The sequence below is a fragment of the Apostichopus japonicus genome, chromosome 16 (assembly GCF_037975245.1).
Source record: "Apostichopus japonicus isolate 1M-3 chromosome 16, ASM3797524v1, whole genome shotgun sequence".
Lineage (NCBI taxonomy): Eukaryota > Metazoa > Echinodermata > Holothuroidea > Aspidochirotida > Stichopodidae > Apostichopus > Apostichopus japonicus.
Window position 1 is genome coordinate 11327662 of NC_092576.1, and position 21990 is coordinate 11349651.

At 34.7% G+C, this 21990-nt stretch overlaps 2 protein-coding genes and 1 long non-coding RNA gene across 4 annotated transcripts in view; 1 reads left to right on the forward strand and 2 right to left on the reverse strand.

Annotated features, from left to right (window-relative positions):
* Positions 1-1177, reverse strand: part of LOC139982417 (solute carrier family 35 member G1-like) — a 14043-nt gene extending 12866 nt beyond the window's left edge. The window contains exon 1 of one of the 2 annotated variants that reach the window (XM_071995253.1): positions 1065-1177. The gene's annotated coding sequence lies outside the window, so the exon portion shown is untranslated. The remainder of the gene's footprint in view (positions 1-1064) is intronic. The other variant, XM_071995255.1, reaches the window with a different exon arrangement.
* Positions 1-18633, forward strand: part of LOC139982416 (tyrosine-protein kinase BTK-like) — a 26983-nt gene extending 8350 nt beyond the window's left edge. Inside the window, exons 2-13 of the mRNA XM_071995252.1 lie at positions 3792-3986; positions 9682-9764; positions 10389-10422; positions 10540-10601; positions 11568-11735; positions 12058-12168; positions 12944-13107; positions 13946-14065; positions 14220-14328; positions 14961-15057; positions 15659-15740; positions 16075-18633. Of these exons, the coding sequence (XP_071851353.1) occupies positions 3871-3986; positions 9682-9764; positions 10389-10422; positions 10540-10601; positions 11568-11735; positions 12058-12168; positions 12944-13107; positions 13946-14065; positions 14220-14328; positions 14961-15057; positions 15659-15740; positions 16075-16206 (1278 nt within the window). The 5' untranslated portion in view covers positions 3792-3870 and the 3' untranslated portion in view covers positions 16207-18633. The remainder of the gene's footprint in view (positions 1-3791; positions 3987-9681; positions 9765-10388; positions 10423-10539; positions 10602-11567; positions 11736-12057; positions 12169-12943; positions 13108-13945; positions 14066-14219; positions 14329-14960; positions 15058-15658; positions 15741-16074) is intronic.
* LOC139982418 (uncharacterized) lies at positions 14223-16229 on the reverse strand. The gene is made up of 3 exons (XR_011798174.1): positions 16105-16229; positions 14909-15042; positions 14223-14362 (listed from the first exon to the last, which is right to left on the reverse strand). It is a non-coding gene; the product is annotated as an uncharacterized lncRNA (long non-coding RNA).
* Positions 18634-21990: the final 3357 nt, after the last annotated feature.

Here is a 21990-nt window from a genome sequence, read left to right on the forward strand (position 1 = left end):
CGCTTAGATAGTAATTCGCGCCCCCCGGATTAGAAAATCCTGGATACGCCCCTGATAAAGCACCGTCTGGGTCTGTGTTTCTGACAAGGCGAGTAATATCTGAGTTACCACGCAATTAAAATATCAGCTGGTATTATATTCGCGTTACTTTTTGACAAATTTGTTCATTATTGTCATATTTAATGAGGGTAGTCCTGCTCAGTGCAGAAGCACTGCTTTCCGGAGCAGCCCTCGATACAAAATACATATACAATATTATGCAGTAGAAAAAACGGTAAACATCCAAAAGCACACAAAGGCCGGCAAAAAGATAGACAAACAAATATCATACATCTAAACAAAATATATAAGTTTTCATATTGCGTTTAAAAATATTAACATTTGGCAAGCATTTCAAATATGGGGGAAGACTGTTCCACGACCTGCCTCTAGAAAATTTAAAGGACCTTTTACCATTCCCAGATCTAACAGGAGCAAGTAAAACATTATTAGAGTAGCTAGATCTAGTTCTGTACGAATGGCTATCTATCAGTAGAATAATAGTATTATCAGTAAGGTAATCTGGAGCCAGGCCGTTGACACATCTATACATTACTGATTTTTTTTTTTACAGTGCAGGGGTCCATTGTAGGCCTATATCTATTTTTTTTTAAGATAAAGTCACCCAGGAAAGAACCTGGGCACGAAAACCAAACTACCGCTCTCAACCCCAGTCCCCTTGCATCGGGACTGTGACTGTGTGATCATCGTCAGGTGTGCATCACCATTCTACTCGAAAGGGAACATATACTACACATGATCTTAGCCAAAAGGCCTATATCTAAGGCGTGCAAGAAAGTATCATGATGGTGTAGTGGATTTTAAATAATATGTTACAAATATTTACAACTCGATGAATAACTGCCAACTCCTAGCTTAGTAGGTCTATTCGTAGTTATTGACTGAAAAGAACAGATACTACACAATGGTAGTTATGCAAATCTATTTCATATATTCTTTTCATCCTAGTCTTGTGTGAAACTGCGTTTCTTAACTTAACTATGAGAAGGGGAATGTATACTTACAATGTATGGATGCTGCCCAGTCAAACACTTAATTGTGGTCACTCACATTTAAAAGATAAGGCTTTGTAGGCTACTGTCTATGCCACTCTGCGTGATACTTAGATTCAGGTGTTTGATGCACAAGTATTTATACATGTATTAGTCGAGACGTGGCACATGCACGGCACAACATAAATACGGAGTGGAAAATGCTGGTATGTTGTACACCGTGATTCCTTGCGTACTTAATTTATAAATTTAATGTATCTATCACTTTATGAGAAGAGAAGTAAGTGTGTGGGGGGGGGGGGCGATTACATCGGTCAGTCGAGAGCACAACCTAGCGTTTATGCCTAATTTATAGATCATATTTAACGTGGCGTCTAAATATGTCCCAAAATGCACAATTTGACGTCTACAGTTTAATTTTTGCTTGGGGAGCACATCCTACTATACCCTTCACCCAAGGGCTACAAACTTTAGTCTAGTATATCATTTATTCGCCTCTGGCCCTTCCATAACATAATATGCCCATAACTTAATCCTTAATCAGTCGGGAAATTTAAAATTTGGCCCCACCTTTGAAATCCTATGCTCGTCAATAGCAATGAATGATTTAGTGTTGCAATGTTTTTTTCCTTTATTATTCATAATGCGATGTACACGCTGCATTTTTGCATAAGCAAGATTTGTACACATATGCCTCTTTATAGTTGTACGGAAGGGCTCTTGAGATGTACTTTTCAGCGTAACTTCCAAAACGGATATAATACAATCATCTCATTATTACTTAGCGATAAATAATCTAAATTATTATTTACAATTATAGTATTTTTTACATAGCATACAATTTTAGCATTGTTATTAGAAAAAAAAATAAGCTAATTTAATATCTATGCATTATACGCCATTGTCGTCGTCTTATTGCAATTTAATAGTTTAATAATTTTAATATTGAAATTGAAAATAAATCTAAAATGAGGTTGCATGCCAACGATAATTACATATATTACTGTAACTAAAATGAAACCAATACTCAATTAGAATGTCATTTCAATATTGGTATTGATGTCATTCAATGGCATACAATGGAGTTCCAATTGGGCGTGTGTGTGTGGGGGGGGGGGGAGGGGTGGTTGGGGTTGGGTGAGTGGTGGGGGTTGGGGGTGAATGATTGGGGGGGGGAGGTGATCGTAGGGATTAGAAATCCCTTTGACTGATCTAGGTAAGGGCACGAACTTTATGAAGGGCAGATTTTATAAAGGAGGGGTAGTGGCCGTTTAGTCGTTGAAGCAGAATCTTATTTAGGGGTTTCCGGGAGTGGCCCTCAGAGGAAAAAACCGCTAGACGTCCTATGGTGCATTTTGTGGAAGAAGAAGTCTATGATGTACGTCTATAATTACTGCAAAGCTATAACAGTAATTAAAAAAAACAAAATTAAATTTGCAGTAAGAAAAAATTTGCAGTAAGTACGGTGCCACCTGTAACACATGTCACCGTGTTACGAACACAGCGCAGTAGTTACTGGTGCACGGTTGTGGAACACGAACAGAAGTTACTGTACTAGCTATGAGTATTGGCTGTCAAAGTATATAAATTAAACTATTCACAATAAATAGATGATATATACCCTTATAGCGATCGTAATACGATAATGGTGAAAGATCCAACCGGCAAGTTTTACAAATTCTGGACTACGTTAGTAAAATGAGGTATACGTTAATGGTAAATGCTATCACAGTAAAAGCTTTACCATAGGATCAGTCAGTTTGGAGAAGATGCTAAGTAGCTTACATATGGTAAATAATAGAAAACGATCTATACCCTAGTTACTAACTTGATCAGTATATACTTGTATATGGATACCCTTTCCACTATTCTTTCTATTCATTATAAGATGTTACTTCCGATTATTCACAGCATGCTAAAATGGCGTGCGTCCTACGAAAGAAAACTACGATATAAAGTTTAACATTTCATGGTAAATATATTTAGTTGAGAAAGGTTTTAATCTGCTAAACAACCCTTTTATGATATCCAGGAAGGACATTTTGTCCTTAGTAGAGTAGCACGCAACTTATCATCAAAATGGTAAGAAAATGTCCAGTTTTCTGATACTTTAGAGCCTTTTTATGTAAACATTATAAAGTTAAAACTTAAATTAAACAGGTCACCATATCCCCCAAAAGAAATTTAGACCACTACTACATTGTTTTAATAACAGGATGAGTCATAATTATAATTTCGTTTGGTTTCATATCACACAGCATATTCTTAGCTTTGGTGAGAGTGTGCCTTTAATGGAGACACAAATCTTACCACCATTGATTTATATGATAGAGATTCTTTATCAGGGTAAGTGAAATACAACGCTGAACTTTGCAGTAAGCTGCTTTGTATGAACTAGCAGGTGTTGCCAGGTTTCTAACATGTCAGAACTCAGTTATTAATAGAAATAAAGCGACAAAGAACCCAGCCAACCGAGGTTATTGAAAATGTTGATGTTAATAAAAAGATGGAAACTGCAAAACGTCCTAACCATATGTTTTTTTACATGGATACCTCACAATTTATAAGGTAAGCTAGTTATAGAATTTGACACATTGTTAGAAAGAGAACGTAACATTCAGCTCAAATCAAGATATTGATTAAACCCATTGAAGTTTAACCATGACACGGAAATTATTCCATTTTGAAGAGTCCTTATCAAATAATTGTTTGTATATTGTTGTCTTTTTGTCTTTTCAGTAAATATCGTTCCTGATTACGGGTCCTGCTCCCTATCTATGGTACCTGTTCTTCCAAATATTCAAAGTAAACTTACATCATGGCGAATAAGAGCACGAATCAAGAAGTCGTTGAAGATACCAAACAACACCTCATATCTACAAAGGACGAGGAGTGCGATGAACTTACATCTGAACCGTTACATCCTGTTAACAGGTACCTCTCTGGTTTTATCAACACGAACAATTGCCGCATAAGTTTTCTATGGCTGGCTTTGGCCATCATATTTGAAGCAGGCCAAGTTGTAATCATGTCCAGTGCTTCAAAGTTATGGGGAGCTGGAGAAGCACTCTTTATCCGAAGTTGCTTTCTCTTAGCACTAATAGTCTTTGTATCTTGGAATAAGAAAGAATCTCACGGTTTAACCGAAATCATGATATGTCTACTGAATGGGCTTAGTGACATATTATTCATTTACTTCGCTGGGTTAGCTGCCACTTTCATTTGGATTGGTAACGTGACTGCCATTTCTTTTAACCAGCCGGTACCTGCATCAGTCTTAGCATGTATCATTCTCGGTGAGACTATGGATGTCTTCGATGGAATATTGACAGTCACAAACGCCATTGGATTAGTCCTTGTCGCTCAACCATCTTTTCTCCGCCCTAGTCCAAATGACGCAATCGATGAAAGTTCTCCACAACAGCAAATGATTGGGATCCTTCTGGCCTTTGGATCTCTCATGGGTAACGTGATTTCCTCTGTATGTTGTCGATCCATGAAGTACAGGAACGCTGAAGATGTACCGCTTCTTCTGAGCGTATCGGGTATGATCGGGGTCTGCGTATCTATATGTAGTGCCTTCGCGTCGTCACAGTGGGTATTCCCTGATACGCTTCATGATTGGCTACTTGTTGTTGCTCTAGGCGTATGTAGTCTTTGTGCATACGGCTGCTACGTGAAATCTCTGGAAGAAGAAAATGTTTTACTGGTGTCGGTTTTCCTCACCTTTTCTATTCCACTTAATTTCCTCTTTGATTTTCTTGTTCTAAGTCGTCCTGTAGAATTGATTGCACTCGGTGGAGTCTTATTAATTGTAGGATCTACATTTGCAATGTATTTTAAGTCTGTTTGCAAGGTCAATTCATATTAACAGGAAAGGAACATATTAGAGAGAATAATTATCTTAACCTGTGAAAGAAGCTCTTACCGAATGCAATACAGTTTGGATATTAGAATGTATCGAATAAGAGTTATTTGTGTTAAAAGAGACGTAATCTTAGCTATCATATTTAAGCTTAAAGGGCAGATCTCTGTGAAGAACAACACTCTAACAACTAAACATAATCTTATGTAAGTCATTATTTCTAAATCTATGATGCTATAATGCCACTAGGATCTGGAACATTTTACATTCTAGCTTTCCTCTCTATATTTTCAACATAAAATGTTGACTGTCTTGATAATTAATCCAGTGCAATCCGGTGGTCATATTAGAGTATCAGTACTTATAGATTCAGAATTTGCAAAGCCAATATCCAGTACAGAAGATTAACATTGTAATACATAAGGAAAACATAACAATGTGAAGCAAATGTGGGATCTGATGATGTCATATTTACGAGTCTTCAGCATTGCATAGGATAGTTGATTTAATCTGTAATTTCTCCCATTTGAATTAAGATATTTTTGTGAGGCTGTTTGAGGAAGTTTCTCATACGAGTTATCTCTAGCATATCTTATAAAGTACTGATTGCAGTATAAGTTTTGTGTCCCCTGTAGCAACGAAATACTTAGAGAGTAGTAAAAATTACGGTGGGGTTTGGAAATGTTGCATCATAACAGCGCAAAAAGCTTGCTGTTACTAAGAAATACCTGGAAAGATTTGACAAGGTTTAGTGTACCTCATTCCGTCTGAACATCTTTCATGAGTAAATTGGTAGAAAAAGTAGAAGAAAACACCATAATTAACTTGAGGGGTATTGTAAGCTTACTGTCGGTCATCTCTGTGATTGACAGAACAAAGTCGATCGAAAAATAAAGTCATTTTCAAACAAATACAACCCAAATGTGAATAGTCAGTGACGTAACATATAACTTTAATATATTCCATAGGACTAAATATACAAGTTAAGTACTTGTATATTTACGAACGTATAATTATGGGGGGGGGAGATGATGAATTTATTAAAGCCGTTGTATAGATGAATATATTAATAAGGAACGAAAGCAACTGGAAAGACTGGATCTTATTTACTGTTACTGTGTAAGAAAGACCGTGACAGTGTTATATATCAGTAAATGGAAGTGTCAGACACTTCTGTAAAGATGATTACACTATTGTTTGATTGGTTACCTTGTTTTCGGTTTGATTTTTTCATAAAATCACAATTGTAACATTACCTTGGAATCAAAGGGACGTTAGGTAAAACAGATGGCGTTCCGTAGTACTGTAACTCTACAGAGTTTCAGTTTGACTTTTAATTTTGTTATTTATATAAACCTTACGAAACGTTACCGTGCCATACAAGTACACAATGTCTTCCATCTACTTCACCTCTCAGGAAACGGTAGTTACTTGGTCTCTGACTTTCTCCAGTAAGGTTGTTATTCATTAACTTATCCCGTCAAACTATAGTGTCGGCTAATTACCATCTTGTAGTATTTGTGTTCATGCACTCTGTTCAATGGGTATACAGAAGTGCACACATTCCGTTATTTCTTGTTAGTTTTGTTAGTTTTGCTAGTTTTGTTAGCATTCTTGCTTCCGGTTGTTCTTGTTTCCTTTTACCTTTCATGCATCGGCGTGTTATATAATACTTCATTAATCCATGGAGCTTCATAGACTACCTCCTTCCACAACTATGCATGCTTTATATTCAACTTTATCAATTATATGTGTCTTGTAAACTGTTGTGGGAAAACAAATAAATGGAATGATATGAAATAATGTTTCCCGTTGATTATCTTCTCTTTTACAAACGTAGGACAACTTTACAAACTTAGAACATTGCACTAGCCAAGTATTGCCGTATTAAAAACAGTTTCGTAGGAAGCAACATCACGTATGACAAATCCTATTTTTTAATATCATTTAACTCTGTATTTGACTAAGAAGAAATTAGTTCCACCTAAGTAAAATACAATTAAGCTTAAGCGAAATAAGTTCCACCTCAGTACAATTGATTTTTACTTATAAGCTTAATTGTAAATAACTCTAGCAAAATGGCATCATAATAAAGATTCCTAACTAGTTTCTTTAAGCTTAAGGGAAATTCCATTTCTCGTAAGCTGATTGTAAGTAGATTGTAGATTAGACTGTCGTTTGCACTAGCCTTGTATGTCTTTTAAAGAGTAGTACGGTAAGGCTGATGGATTTCGACATTTTAGCATAAAAAGCTTTCTTTAGTCTACAGGGAAAAGGAAAATAACAAGTTTGCATTCGGAAACGTTAGTGAAAGCCAAATTCTCGAAATAATATGATTCACCGGAGATGTTCCCTCCAAATGTTATATTTTAATGAAAAGGTAAAACAAATCTTTCGGAGTCCGGTTTTGGACAGTATTTGTAGTATTCGACTTATTGGATCATAGTATTCGACACGTTACTTAAAATGTCAAAAACATAGCAAAATTGTCTTCGTTGAGAGAGAAAATTATGTTAATTTAACAATAGAAAATACTTTATAGTCCAGAATATAGTCTACAGAGAACAATCCATCTTTTATATTGTGAATTCGAATTGCGACATTCGCCAGTGTTATTGAATGTTTTAGTTTACAGCTCAGCACAGCCAAAAAAGGATTGGAGAAGGGTTTTGAGGGACAGGGGCCGAGGGGACCTGTGATATTCATTGAAAAACTTGGCAAATCCCACACAAAATGAAAACCCAGTGCATTCCGTAATGCAAAGCTTTTGTGATGTATTTTCTTTCTACAAGTGGACACTTGCAGGTTGATGAAAATAGACAAATCTGCATAGGTTTCAATACGTTTCTTCAAACAAAAAGTGGGATGCGTCCCAAATATGCAGCATTTGATACGGCATCGTTTGGTGCTAATATAGTCAAGATACACCCTATTTATTATTTATTGTATGACGAACTGTTGCTGAACTGTTTATAATAAAGTTATCATCTGTTTTGAACTTCAAACGATAGATAACCACTCATGGCTAAGTTTCATTGCGGTCATAATTAACAAATTAAACTCAAATTTGTCAGCATTCTTTTGAGAAAAAAAAATAGAGTTTGTGATATAAGCGCAAGCTTATCATATTATTGGGGGATGAATATCCTTAATTAGACAATTAAGCAGATACGAAATGATAAACATCGAGGCTACCCACCCATTTGATTTGAGGAGGATTTATGATTTCCAATACGGGTAGTAAGTTATGCAGATATCAATTAACACAAAACTTACTCCCTATGAGTTGGGTATTGACGTCAGAATATGACGTCAAGAAGATATTGAATTTGACTATGAAAAGTCTAGAAGGAAGTTTGATTCAGGACAAAGTGAATTTATTCTGAATATTGGAAATGTGTATCAACGGCATACAATGAATATCCATTTCACACTACAGCGTTGTCTTAACTGCCTGTAAAGGTTAATTTTAGTTATTGTGAGCAATCGAGACATCCTCTTTAAGCCTCAGCAGTAACGTTATGTACATTGTGTCTCGTTTGCATTTCTTCTTCTTTTTTCAGCCGTCAATCACTTTACAGAGAGAAACCTTAATTACCTACTGTTCTAACAAATAGTACTTTCAAAGAAACTGATAGTTTGTGATGGCATTATCGCCAAACTCCCAGAAATACCTCACATCAGCAGTTTCTATTTAATATCCAATGCAATAACAATTGTTGCTTATTGTTTCAGCTGTTCATGTTAACGTAGGCTAATTAGCTTTTCAGCTTGCCATTATATTCATTGTAATGTATAATATTTTCATTCAGCTTTCCATTATAACGTAAGCTTTCATTATTGCATAGTAGAGATGTCAAATACTTCAGATTTATTGAAGCTTTAAATGATTTGCTTAATGAAATACGTAAGGTTTTGACTTATTAATCTTTCACTTTACATTAAACTTTCACATTTAGTTCAACTTACGTAAAAAACAATCTATGTCTTGATACATCATTTCTAGTATAAACCGCCTACATAATATCAAACATTAAATGTTTGGACCATGGATCCTGATGAGAAAATGCAACACTATAAATTTCCATTTTGAACCATTTTGAAGTTATACATTGGTAGTTTCATTTAAATTAGTTTTAAATAGACATATTATATTAGTTTTATATTAGTTTAATTTTAGTTTCATATTAATCATAAAGCAATGTTCTTGACTAATTTTTGTTATCTCAACCAGTTTTAAAATTACTTCTGTTTAGAAATCTAACGCATTATACGATGATGAGGGGTACTCACACAACTTGATCAGTATCTTAAGCGTGGTTTTTAGTTTTTGGAACTGATGTATATATTTGAAGAAGAGCTCTCCTGCTTGCTATACACTTTTTGTCCAAATTTCTTCATAAAATTGTCTACTTTTTACCTTCAGTTAGACATTTTCTTGCATTGTTTGTAAATATGTTCGTGGTTTACTTTGTTACCTCCATTGACAAATCAAAGCCCACAAAACAATGAAAGGTTATCTTATTTTTCAAGTTGACAGAATTTAGGCGAAGCGAAATTTCTACAAAATAAGAGAATGAAGCATTATCTTTGAAAAACTTCATGTCAATGCGCATGTAAATATTTAAGAAATAGTTACCTTCGTTGAATAAGGAATGAAACCTTTAAATAACATTGTCCTATGTGATACATTTAAAGATTAAAACTGAAAAGTTTTCAAATCAATTTCTTTTATCCCAAGTTTTCATTTGCGTTTTATTTAAGGAATCGGGAACGTGCCAAAACCGATGGCTCGACAATTGAGATGAGGGATACACAAAGGGCTGGAACAATATCAAGACATTCACGTAAATTTCAAATGATGCTACTTCTACCAAAGTTCTTTTTCTGCAATACATTCAAAATGTTTTTTTTTCGCTTTGTAACTGTCATGTAGGTATGAACGTTTAGGCCAAGTTGTAAAAATGTTAAATGATGTTATAACGCATTGACTACAACCTCGAAAACGGTCGTTATACCTCATCTTATCTTAGCATATTTCATAAAATTAAAACTTCTCATATGACTAGTGAAGCAAAGTACACAAACAACAGAGCTGCCTCGGTGATATCAATATGGTTGATATGAATGGTTTATTATGTAGAAATTATTGAATCTTTCGAAATTATTATCTTCAAGCCGTAGTGTGAGTAATATTTTTTTTCTCAATCGACATTTGTTTCTTAATCATAAGTCGGCAAGCTGCAATACTAATATAAAATGTAACTTCATTTATTTTGTAGCACAAGTATTTGATTGTCATGTTTTGTTATGTCCTTGATTTATGTTTCTTCCACTTTTACATTATTATACCCAAATTGTTGTATAAATTGGGGGATGTGTGATTTTCTTTAAAGATCAATGTCAATTTTCAACGATTCTGTTCACACTTCCAACATTCATTCTTCCTGTTCTTTTTATTTTTACTTTAGTTTCACACAGAATCCTGCCAACCATTCCTATAAGGTAAAACAATTTTGAGTACATAATTTGAACGTAAATGCATCAATTCCTTAAATGTTAGCTGACGGAATGAATCGCATACTTATTTTATCTGAATAAGTTTACTTCACTTTCTTTCAGGCCTGATTTGCCCAAAATACCAAGTGATGAAAATGTTTCTGACGGTTCCAACGAGTCCGAAAGTAAGACCCATTTCTTCTCACCACTAGAAATACATTCCATTTGGCACAGTTAAAAGTTTAAATAAAAATAAATATGCTTATATATATATAGTCGGTGAAATCACATCCTGATAGTATGCTTACTGACAATGCGATGGTGAAAACATGATTTAAAAAAAATAATAAAGATTGATTATGTAAGAAAGTAAATATTTTCTAATAACATAATTGTTTTGAAACATTTCCTGGAGTAAAGAATGGTTTATCGAGCAACCAAAGTACTATCAACTTCCAGTAACCATATCTAAACTTGAAAACACTAAATCGAGTTTGAAAAATGCAGTCTTTACCCGACAATGAAGAGTAATTTTTATGTTTGTTACATGTTAGTGTCATTTTATCTGTCGTCGGAACATCCATTAACTGTATGTTTGCTCTCTGATTGTTTGTGAAAAGCTGAATGTTGTATGTTACTCCGTCTTCGCCTCTTGTAAAGGAGAGGTTGAATTTCAAACTGTGGTGTCAACTAGGCTGAAGTAACAATAAAGTATCGTTCGCCTCAGAACTTTTTGTACTATATAGCTCACGAAAGCATAGTTATTTATATGTCGTGGTACCCTCCCATCATAATACCAAACTAATCTTTTGTTTTCGAAACTGTGTTGTACGTAAACAATATTTTCCTAGGTTATTTCAGAACAGTTACGCAGTTAGAAAAACTTCTGTAACGGCAAAGAAAAAGTCGAGTTTCTGCGGTCGTTAATCATAACAGTGACGATGTTGTTTGTTTCATATAATTTTAAAGTCATTCAAACCAAAGTTAAATATTGTGTAAACGAGCTGATTGCGACTTTCTGTAAAACAGAGACCGTAGAATTAAAAGAAATACTATTTTGTAGACGATTTTAAGCAAATTATCAAACGAATAAATTTGATAGAATAGCAGACATATAGCAGATTTATATTCTCGTCTACTTTTTGCTAAAGATTATTACATGACGACCGATGAAAGTCCCAAACAGAGTCGAATGTTTGGAGAGAAGGACGTTTGCTTGATCATGAATATTAAGTTGGATCAGTGGCATAGTAGGTGGATGGGAACAATACCGGCCACCAAAGGAACAAAGAAATGTGTAGTGCTGACGACAGTCGCTGGTAATAAGTACACATCAGTGCATTTTAATGTCATATCCGCCATCTTGTCTTGTATGGTTCTGCCATGCTACGTGACACCTCTACACGTGCAATGCTGAAATTTACCACTGATAATAAAGTGATAAGTTTGTTTGTTTCTTAACATCATTATAACATAGAATATCTTGTATGACCTAATTTTGTCTAAAACGAACGAAAAATGTTTTTCTGATGACGTCAATTCTAATGAAATATGATATCATGTCCTACAACATGTTGTATAATCAAGTTTAAAGAAAGTCAGCTGAACTGTTTATTTGATCTTATTACTTTATTGATACAGATCAAGTTTTTCGAAGGAAAGACATCCATTGGGATGAGTTCGTTAAAAGGACCATTGACCTACCCTTAACGAAACATCTTGTTAAAGTTGAAGGAATTGCAATACTGAAAGGTAGGAACAGAACAGATATAAATCAGTTCTAACATTTAAGGAGACACAGTCATATCATCATTATTAATGCATGTGATAGAGATAACTGTCGTGAACAACTTCCCAAAGAAACTAAGATAAATGTTATTCCTTGTGGGAAATATCACAGTGTTAATGTTTCTACACACGTAAGGCTTAAGACTTGACCAAGTCTAAATATGACATCATCGATCCACATGTGCTTCCTTGTTTGTTTGATTAATATGCCTATTATTCGGTATAGTGAAGATGGATTTTGCAAATGATAGTATAACAAAGCGCTTATCTTATCGTACATATCAATGACATTGGTTACAGTGCCATCATACCCGTTAGTTTTCAACCAGATATTACTCAATTCTATTAATAATTTCAGGATACTAAGTTAATCAGGTCATATGTCTTTGCCTAATTGTTTCTCCAGTAGATTATAAGGAGCTGTAATAAGAGACAAATATCCCGAAAGGTTAAAGGATTGCAACAAAAATTCTTGTCTGTATTTACTTTTAGTATATTTTAGTATAAAAACCAGAACATGATAATATGTCTTAGTTGCTACTCATGTTGCTTTTGTTCTTGATTTAAATGTTCATATTCATTATATACTGCTTGCTAAAACTGTTGATAAATGAAGGAGGATGAGAGAATTTAATTCCATTTGTATTTATTATTTCTTTTCTTATCTTTACCCAATTACCCAATTGCAATACATCTCATATCAATCATATCAATCTGATTTTCATACGTTTTCTTAAAGCTAAACTTCACTTAGTACAAGAGCACTTTGCCTGTGAGACACTCGACGGATGGCTAGTTAAGGTATTTAGCCACGAGACATTTGACAATACCATGTACTTGTCTGAGGTGATGCGGATCATAGCCGGATTACTGGAAGGATTAAACATAATTCATTCTTACGGGGTAAAGTCTTCAATAAATTTAAGTGATTGAGCAATCATATGTATCAAAATCACCAGGATTATATGTGTAGATTAGCAGAGCCAAATGTTAACTGTTATTATCTGTTCTTATTTAGTTAAACGTATCTAATCAGCTAAGCAATTACATATTGCATGTATATTTATGTATATATATATATATATATATATATATATATATATATATATATATATATATATATATATATATATATATATATATATATTATTGTCACTTCGTTTCATTTCGTTACCTCCTTTAAATATACATTTCAATTCAATTCAATTCAGTTAAACTCTATTTCAACCAACAAGATTCAAAGAATTTACAGTGATGTGTTCAGAAAAGAGACTTAAAACATAATAAATGGTTGAGGGAGTAAACAAGGAAGCTACTAAAGGCTTTGCTGATAACTTGCAGGCTAACATGCAAGTGGAATGCTGGTCTGTTTTTCATTGATATTATTACATTGCTTTCATACACTAAAGAACAACCATAACGATATTTATTATTTATCATTTTTTATATTAAAATAAACCGGAAGTTAGTTACACAATACTTCATTTTAATAAAATATTGATACCATATCAAAGTACCTTATGCCTCGTGAGAGGTATATCTATAATAAAAATATCAGCTTATGGTTATGTTTTTCATTTCTTTAATATTCTTTGTTGGCATTGCAACTCCGTCCTGTCACTAAAATACATTGGTTGTACTGACAATACTTTACATTTTTTCTTGAGTTAAATATTTACAACAGTTATCAAACGTACAATTCTCTAACGTTTTTGCTTCTCTCTTTTTGCTCTCTTAACAGTTTTTACATCCCGGCTTGTCCAGCAAAAAAATATTACGGATTGAGAAAGGTCATTGCAAGCTCTACGATTTCTGTCTTTCTGAAGATGCACCAAAAGTTACTTCCTTTCGAAAAACTAAGGTACGTGTCAAATCCCCTTGACGTAGTACCAGAGGCGTTTAATGTCATAAGTAATGGTAGAGTAACTAATTTCATGTACATATGATAATTCACCAGAGTCAAAAGTTTTAATAGAATTAAACAATAAAGCTTGTCTTTGTCTACCTCTCTCCAGATACCATACTCGCTGAATCATTTCCCGCCAGAAGCTTTGCATCGCAATGAATATTCACAGCCTAGTGATGTCTGGGCTGTAGCCGGTGTCATATGGGAATTACTTACTGGTAAAGTGTATGAATTGTATTTTGAATATCTATTCTGTGAAAGAATCATATGATAAGAAAAAGTCATGATATTCGGATTGAATAAAGAGTTGCTCTTCCTATACTATTTGTATTTTGCAGATATTTGTATAAAGTATAAAGAAAATAATGAGACGGGCAAATTAATTTGGCATCACCTTGATATTCCTTAAAAGAAACATTTTTTACAATTCTTTTCAACCTTTTCAAAGTTCACATTAGTCATTTGTGTGTCATTTAACTTGTTAACTATGATCAGAAATGGAATTGACGACTACAGGAAAGGTGATTTAATCGAAATAGTGTTTTACTCTCCCTCCATCCACCTCTCTCTACCCACCTCTCTCCATCTCTCTCTCCACCTCTCTATCACTCTCATTAAGGAAGTGCCTTTCATCTCTTCTATTGAGAAAACGACACGAATGTGTCTGTGTCAACAACTTATTGCAAACACAAATGTTTGTAAGAAATGAAAATCATGTGAAAATTATTCATTCTGAGTTCATCTAAACAATGAATGATAATTCATACGGAAATACAAAGGAAACTAGCTTTTTCTTACAAAGTAAACATACAATATGGTTGTAGATTTGATATTCTCTGCCATCTCACAGGCAAGCTTCCATTTCCCTGTGCAGAAGATGGCACTACTTTTGAAGATCAGGCTAGGGCACCCTCAGAATCGCAGGTTACTCACTATAGAGAAATAAGGTAAATATAAATACCACGCCAAAACCCCGACAAAAACTTCATCAAGAACTCTTTAATTTTCATTGAATGTATTCAATATCTATCATTATTATCTTTTGGTATTTTATTTTAATACAGGAAGCATTCCACGCTTCTTGCAGTCGCATGAATCATGATTTTAGCACACCACAACTGTATTGATATATCAAATTGGAGAAGAAAACCTATCAATGATGTAAAATTATGTAATTCAAGAGAAAAATCAAGACTTCACACTACTTAGTTGGGGATCCATCTTACCGTGGATTGATTTAGCGAAATGAATATGAGTTGAATATTTATGAAATAGGAGATGACCTTAACAGGACGCATTATAAATCATAAAGGTAAATATTTAAGACTAGCGAAATGAGGATATCAAATCAACCAACTGACAACTCAAAATGGTAATATTTATCGAAATCTCTCGAAATAAAACACTGAATTAATTTACTTGTTTTGCCGAAAAGAGACCGATGGAATGAAAAGTGAAAGTAATTGTTCCTACTTTATATATTTGTTATGATAAATTGCAAAAATGTATACTTTTAATTGATGATGTTGTTTTGCTTAATAATTATAGAAATAAACAATTATATCATTGCTGGCACCAGGTCTGTCCTCGACGTCCAACTATTCGAGAGCTCAGGGAATCTTATCAAGAGGTAAACTAGTTTATGAATATTCGAGAGAAAAAAAAATAAGTTTATTTGTGCAAACTACGTTCTTTCCATAACATTAAGAAAAGTTATCCTTTGTGCTAATTGTTTTTCTCCCAACACTTCAAGCAGGAATTTAAATGACCATGTTTCGCGTATTGGGACATATTTTTTACAACGTCTCGATCTCTTGCATGCTATTGAAATTAAAACAGGTGACTAGTTTATAGTCTTTTTTGCTCTTTCACCAGTCGAGATGCTTACATAATGCAGTCGAATATTTGAATAATTGTTTTTATTTCCATGTTTGTTTTCTTTCTTTCTTTTGTTCTCATTATAGATCTTCGAAAACTTATCAGATAATGCTTACGAGATTCCGCGTATGGACTTGTACACTTCCATGAAAAGTAGTACACTGTATAGTAAAGGAAAAGAAGAAGTGTACCATGATACTTATACTGCGGTACCATAAGGAATCATTTATGCACAACTTTGAACACTGTTAACACCGTGTAATCATGAAAAAGAAAAAGTGTTCATTGCTACTTGTACTGTAGTATCATGGGGAATCATTTATGCCCTTCTTTGAATACGATTACACTGAACAGTGTATAGGCAAAGATAAAGTGTACATTGAAACTGTTATATTTTAGTATCATAAGGAATTATATTTGCACTTCTTGGAATACTAGTAAACTAAACAGTAACGACAAACTTTAGATAAAATGTACATTGAATACCTTTAAGACAGTACCTTTAGGATTGATATATGCACTTCTTCGAATAATAGCTCACCTACAGAAATGAGGAAGATAGAGTGAACACGGATACTTTCATGGCTGTATCAAGTCTGAATTAATAACAGAGCTGCTGCTACTGTATCATCATAGGTTATTTTATACACTTCAGTATATGAATACACAGCTAGTAACGAACAAAGTATGAAGGCTATTGTAAAGTATAGTATGCCGCGACCTCGACCTGTACACTACTAGCCTTGCGCTCTTATAATGTATTAGCATAATCAGTTAATCATTAATAATCTTGAGATGACCTTTCATGTTTCATGATTTCGTGTACATAGTATTCGATTGGGTAAAAGTTATGCAAGTTTACATTCTATACAGTAGTTATATAGTTTTAATTTTTACCAACAGTACGTAATCCTTGTACTACCCGGGTGTAAATTGCGCAATATCTCCAGTCTCAACACACCCATTATGTCACTAAAAGGTTTCCCCCGCCTTTTTATGCAAACCTCATCTCTCGCGCGCACTTCAAAAAGTGGCAGACGACAATAACTGTTCAAAGCACACTCAGTTAGCCAAACAACGGGGCTCGGCTTATCACAATGGCTTATCATATTTTAATATCATTAAATGATGTGCAAAGCTGTAACCCCTGATGGTTAAATTATGACATTAAAAAAGGATAAGATACAGCTCTGATATGTTTTTCTTATAATTTATCAAACCAATCTGTGCTTTTAGCTCTACTCCTTGGGAATAAGTAATGTAAAGGGGAGATATCTGAGGAAATTAATTCACACAATATTATGAAATGTGGATTACTCCGTGATTATGTGACATTCCTTGCATATTTTTTATTCGAATATACTTAGTGCACACGGTGTTATGTTTTATTTGATATTTTTTTCAGCTTATATCAAACCATTCAAATTGTATCAATTTGAAATGATTGCATTCTTTCTATATAAGAATATTTTAATATATTTTCCTTTCTGTCACTTTTATTCTAAAAATACTTTAATATCCTCGGCAGTTTCCTGTTTTATTTTGCAGTAAAGAAATTTCATCTTTATAGTTACAAGTAGTATCGATAAATTGCGAAAGAAAATCATTCTTGAATAGCCTCAACTTGCACAGTCTACTACACGATAAAGGAATTATAGCATATATAACGTTGCTTTACATTGAAAGAAAGAAAACTCACAGTTACAAACTATATCAAACTTAGTGGCAGCCAATGCACACTAAACGAAAGTCATCATAGGGGATATTTGTAAAAACAATCGCATAATTAGGTGTTATTGTACAAAAGTATTTAAACTGTTACACTTAATTTCATTTTCATTTTCATTTCGTAACGACTTAAAGTAGTAGTGTCAATTGTCATTATGTAATGGAAAAAATATTGAAATATTTTGTTTCTTCCTAGTTTGTCTTCCATTGGTTACATGCAATAGTATTATCACTTAAAATGTAATTTATGAAATTTACAAAAAAAAAAAACAAAAAAAAAAAACAATTTAAGAAAGGTAAGATAAGATAAGGGTAAAAATTAGCATTGTAGGTGTATTTGATAAGGAACTACAGTTAATGTTCAAAATTTCCTCGATTTCTATCCAGAGGTTGTATGTTTATGTTTCTGGTATAGGTCTATGTTGTATTAGATGCATGGGTTTTAGGAATAAGTTTTATTCGCCTGATACCTGAAAGGTATTTTAGTAATCTGTTTCCTTTATTGTTTTCCATAACACACTATATAATGACGTAAACTATATTATGTAAATAAAAATTGTTAGCACCTCTCCCTCTCCCTCTCCCCCTCTCTCTACCCCCCCCCTCCTTGTATGACTTCAATTTAAGGATATAACGGAGGATATAATGGACTATAACGGACTAATATGATGAAATCAGGATATATTGAAGGTACTGAGGTGTACACTGTAGGTTATTAAAGATACTGACTCTTTGAAATTACTGCGGTACTTGTTTCGAATCTTACAGAAAACTTTCTCATGTTTGTCCAGTCAAAAACTGTCTTCTCCCTTCTTATGATAGTGTACTTATATCTTTAAAGTAGGGTCCCATATACACCAAAATGACTGTGAATAAAGTGTATTCGGTTTCTAATAAAGAGAGTTACAAAAATTGGATCCAATTGTTAATGTTTTTATTGTATTCTTTATGTAGTTTTTCTTCTCCTTCAGTTGGTTTCCAACCCCTTTTTTTTGCAACAACAGATCCGCTTCTGGTGATTTTCAAAACTATTAAAGAAAAAGAAAATAAGTAGTTATGATTCCGATACTTTTTTATAGTATGGATAAATTAAAGTGTTAAACATAAGAAAATGGCAGAAATTATGTAACATTATCATTAAAATTATTGTTATGTAGATATAACTGTACTACGAACTAGTTACGCGAAAGAATAAGCGACGAAAACACCGTTGACATATGGCATGTATAACGTACAGCTAGTATTTTCGATAAGACAAATACTTCGAACGAGATTCTCAGATATTACAGGTGTTTCAAAACAGTCTTATAAATTATAAAGTGCTAAAATCGATTGATTTATGGTCACTAAAAATAATGAAATCTTGAAAAAGTTCAAATTTGATCGAATACAGTACCTTGTCGAGTATACCCTGTAATACCCTACCTATATCTTACTGTAACTCAAAATCACGGAGATACAACTACTAGCAGGTCTTTCGTTGACAAAAGTTGAGATTTTTGCATAAAAGGAATACAGAAGGTCTTTTCCGTATATCGGTATTCTTCATCTACATATAGCTTCAATTAAAAGATGCATGTTTTTGGCAATTTCATGCCCATGTTGACGAAGAATTGGCCACTCGTCACAAAGATCGCAGTCAATCTCAGGATACTTAGGATAAACGAGTCAGGCTGTGAAGTGATTTTCAGGAAATCTAAAGAGAGAAAATAGCGAACAAGTATACTCAATTTCTTACCAGCATTAAAGTTAAACCAGTGAAGTATATCTCTATGATAATACTGCAATCAGAACGTCACGTTTGAGTTACAAAGCCAACGACTGTTCTCAGATGTCTGCCGAAAAAAACAGAGCCATATCACACACTAAGCACACACATGTACACCTACGCACATATCCAACAAATCACGTACAAACGTATACAGTAGAAGACGCTTAACGATATGTGTACCGAATTAACGGTCTGAAACAACAATAAATTACGCAATGGTTCAATGATCTTGTAGGCCTGACATCATACAGTTACAGAAACTATCCTCCTGGAAATTCCAAATCACGTCAAAACACATAGAATAGATTCAGTTCCCAACATACGTACCTTCTTTAATTAGTGTGTATCGTTATTGTATCATATAATAACCTGATATAACCTGATATAACAAGGAGTGTTAGCTCAGTGGTTAACGTCGTTGCCTTTCAATCATAAGGTCCCGAATTCGAGTCACTCCAAGTCACTTCGAGTCACTCCAATGTCGTCCAGTTACAGAGTTGTTGAAAATTGACAATCAATTCATAATCATGGACGTTGCATATGAATCTAAGAGACTTCGGTCAGCTTACGGCTTTGATAAGCCAATTATGGCTTCTTCGCGAGTTCCAGTTTGCAGGAGGATCTAAAATACATACATACGTACATACAACCGGGGTTGCCCCCCTTAAGAAAAAATCTTGCCCCCCTAACAATAGAATGCTGGTTACGCCACTGCTTTGATTTAGGCAGTGTAATGGAGCAAAAGCGACATTTTTCGCACACCAATCTGCAGCTAAAAGACAAGATAAAAAGCTAGGGAAATGGACGACGTCGCGCTAATCGAGGCGGCGACTCAAAGTAGCAGTGAGGTACTGCATAGGCCAGGGTTGTCCAACCTTCGGCCCGCGGGCCACAACCCGGCCCGCCGCAGGGTTGCGTCCGGCCCGCCAGAGATGCTCTACGGTGAGAAATTTTAGTAAGCAGATTTAGTGATAACAATTTGAAGCTATATAATCAATCTTTCGAACCTTCTGGGTAAAAAAAAACTGCATACAGGTCAGTTTGTGTGACACTCTTAGCGGAGGGGGGGGGGGGGCGGCTGGACTTTATTCATCTGTTTTATCAGGAAGGAAATTAAATCAGTGCGCTCCGCGCGCAGTGCTCACATTTTGTTGCCTTGGGCTTCGGGCAAAAATCGAGCGTAGGGTTCATGCGGCCCCCTCCTTCATCATAATCTTTCCATGTGGCCCTCCTCTGCAAAAGGTTGGACAACCCTGGTATAGGCTTATGACTCGCGTACACCTAGTATCTGACTAGTAGGCTACTAGAGGAGCCCTAATGTAACAGAACCTAAGCTATCTTTGTATGTATTTTTGCAAATGTTTTCTGTTTAATTGTTTGATACACTACAGAAGGCCTGGCTGCTTTTTTTATGATTCTGCGACATGTTTTACTTTGAACATCACTTACTTTTGGTGGAAAAAGTTTAAATTTCATACTCCACAGGAACATTATTTTTCAATGTGCAATTACGTAGGATCATGTATCTGCCTAATTGCCTTAACTTTGTTCATATAAGTATTTATGTTGTAGATTCAGGGGCGTATCCAGGGGGGGGGGGGCGCAACATGCACGTGCCCCCCCCCTATTGGCCGTCACCAAAAAAAAAAAGTTTAGCAAAAAAAAAAAAAAAAAATTGATGACGACCTTTATGTGAGATGTCGGTGATCGCTCAACCCCCCCCCCCCCCTCCCGTATGCTTTATTTTTTGTTTGCCAAAAAAGGTTCTGGCGAAGTTCGGCGGCATAATAGTTTTAGAAACATAGATGGTAATTGTGTTTGTATTATCACTATAAACACTAAATGACATGCCAGCCATACTAAATTGTGCATTTTGTGTCCATATTTACTGGAAATGTTGCTTATTATTAAGGTCGAAAAATGGATCACATATGGCCATGGGCGGCGATCCTGGGTGGAGGGGGGATATATCCCCCATGAAAAGGGTGGAGGGGATGTAATGCACCATATCCCCCCCCCCCCACCAAATGCCAGGGATAAGAATATTTTCATGCCTACTTTATGCATCTTCGTTAATGTACGGCTCTTTTTTAGCTTCATTTCTCGCCTACCATAAACGTAGTGCGATCTTTTCAAATAAAGCGTCTTTATAAAGCAAAAATAGTTGACTGTAGGCTTCATTGGCCCTATAACAACAAAATGTATTATTGCGCCCACGGTATTGATATAGTACATATATGCACCCTCATAGTATTCATATAGGCCCTATAGTAGGCCTACACACGTACATGTTCCCTCGAACAGCTGAGAATCTCATGTAACCAGGGTAATGCTTAATACACGTTTCACCTGGATGCCCTAGCAATCGGTACCTAGGAATGTAACTATGTGTAATTGTGTATTGCATGTGTATAGGCCTATAATAGCCTGCATGAGGCCATTTTCTTCATCGAATAATATAACAGAGCTCTCGAACATTCTAACGTTGCGCCTGAAACAAGAT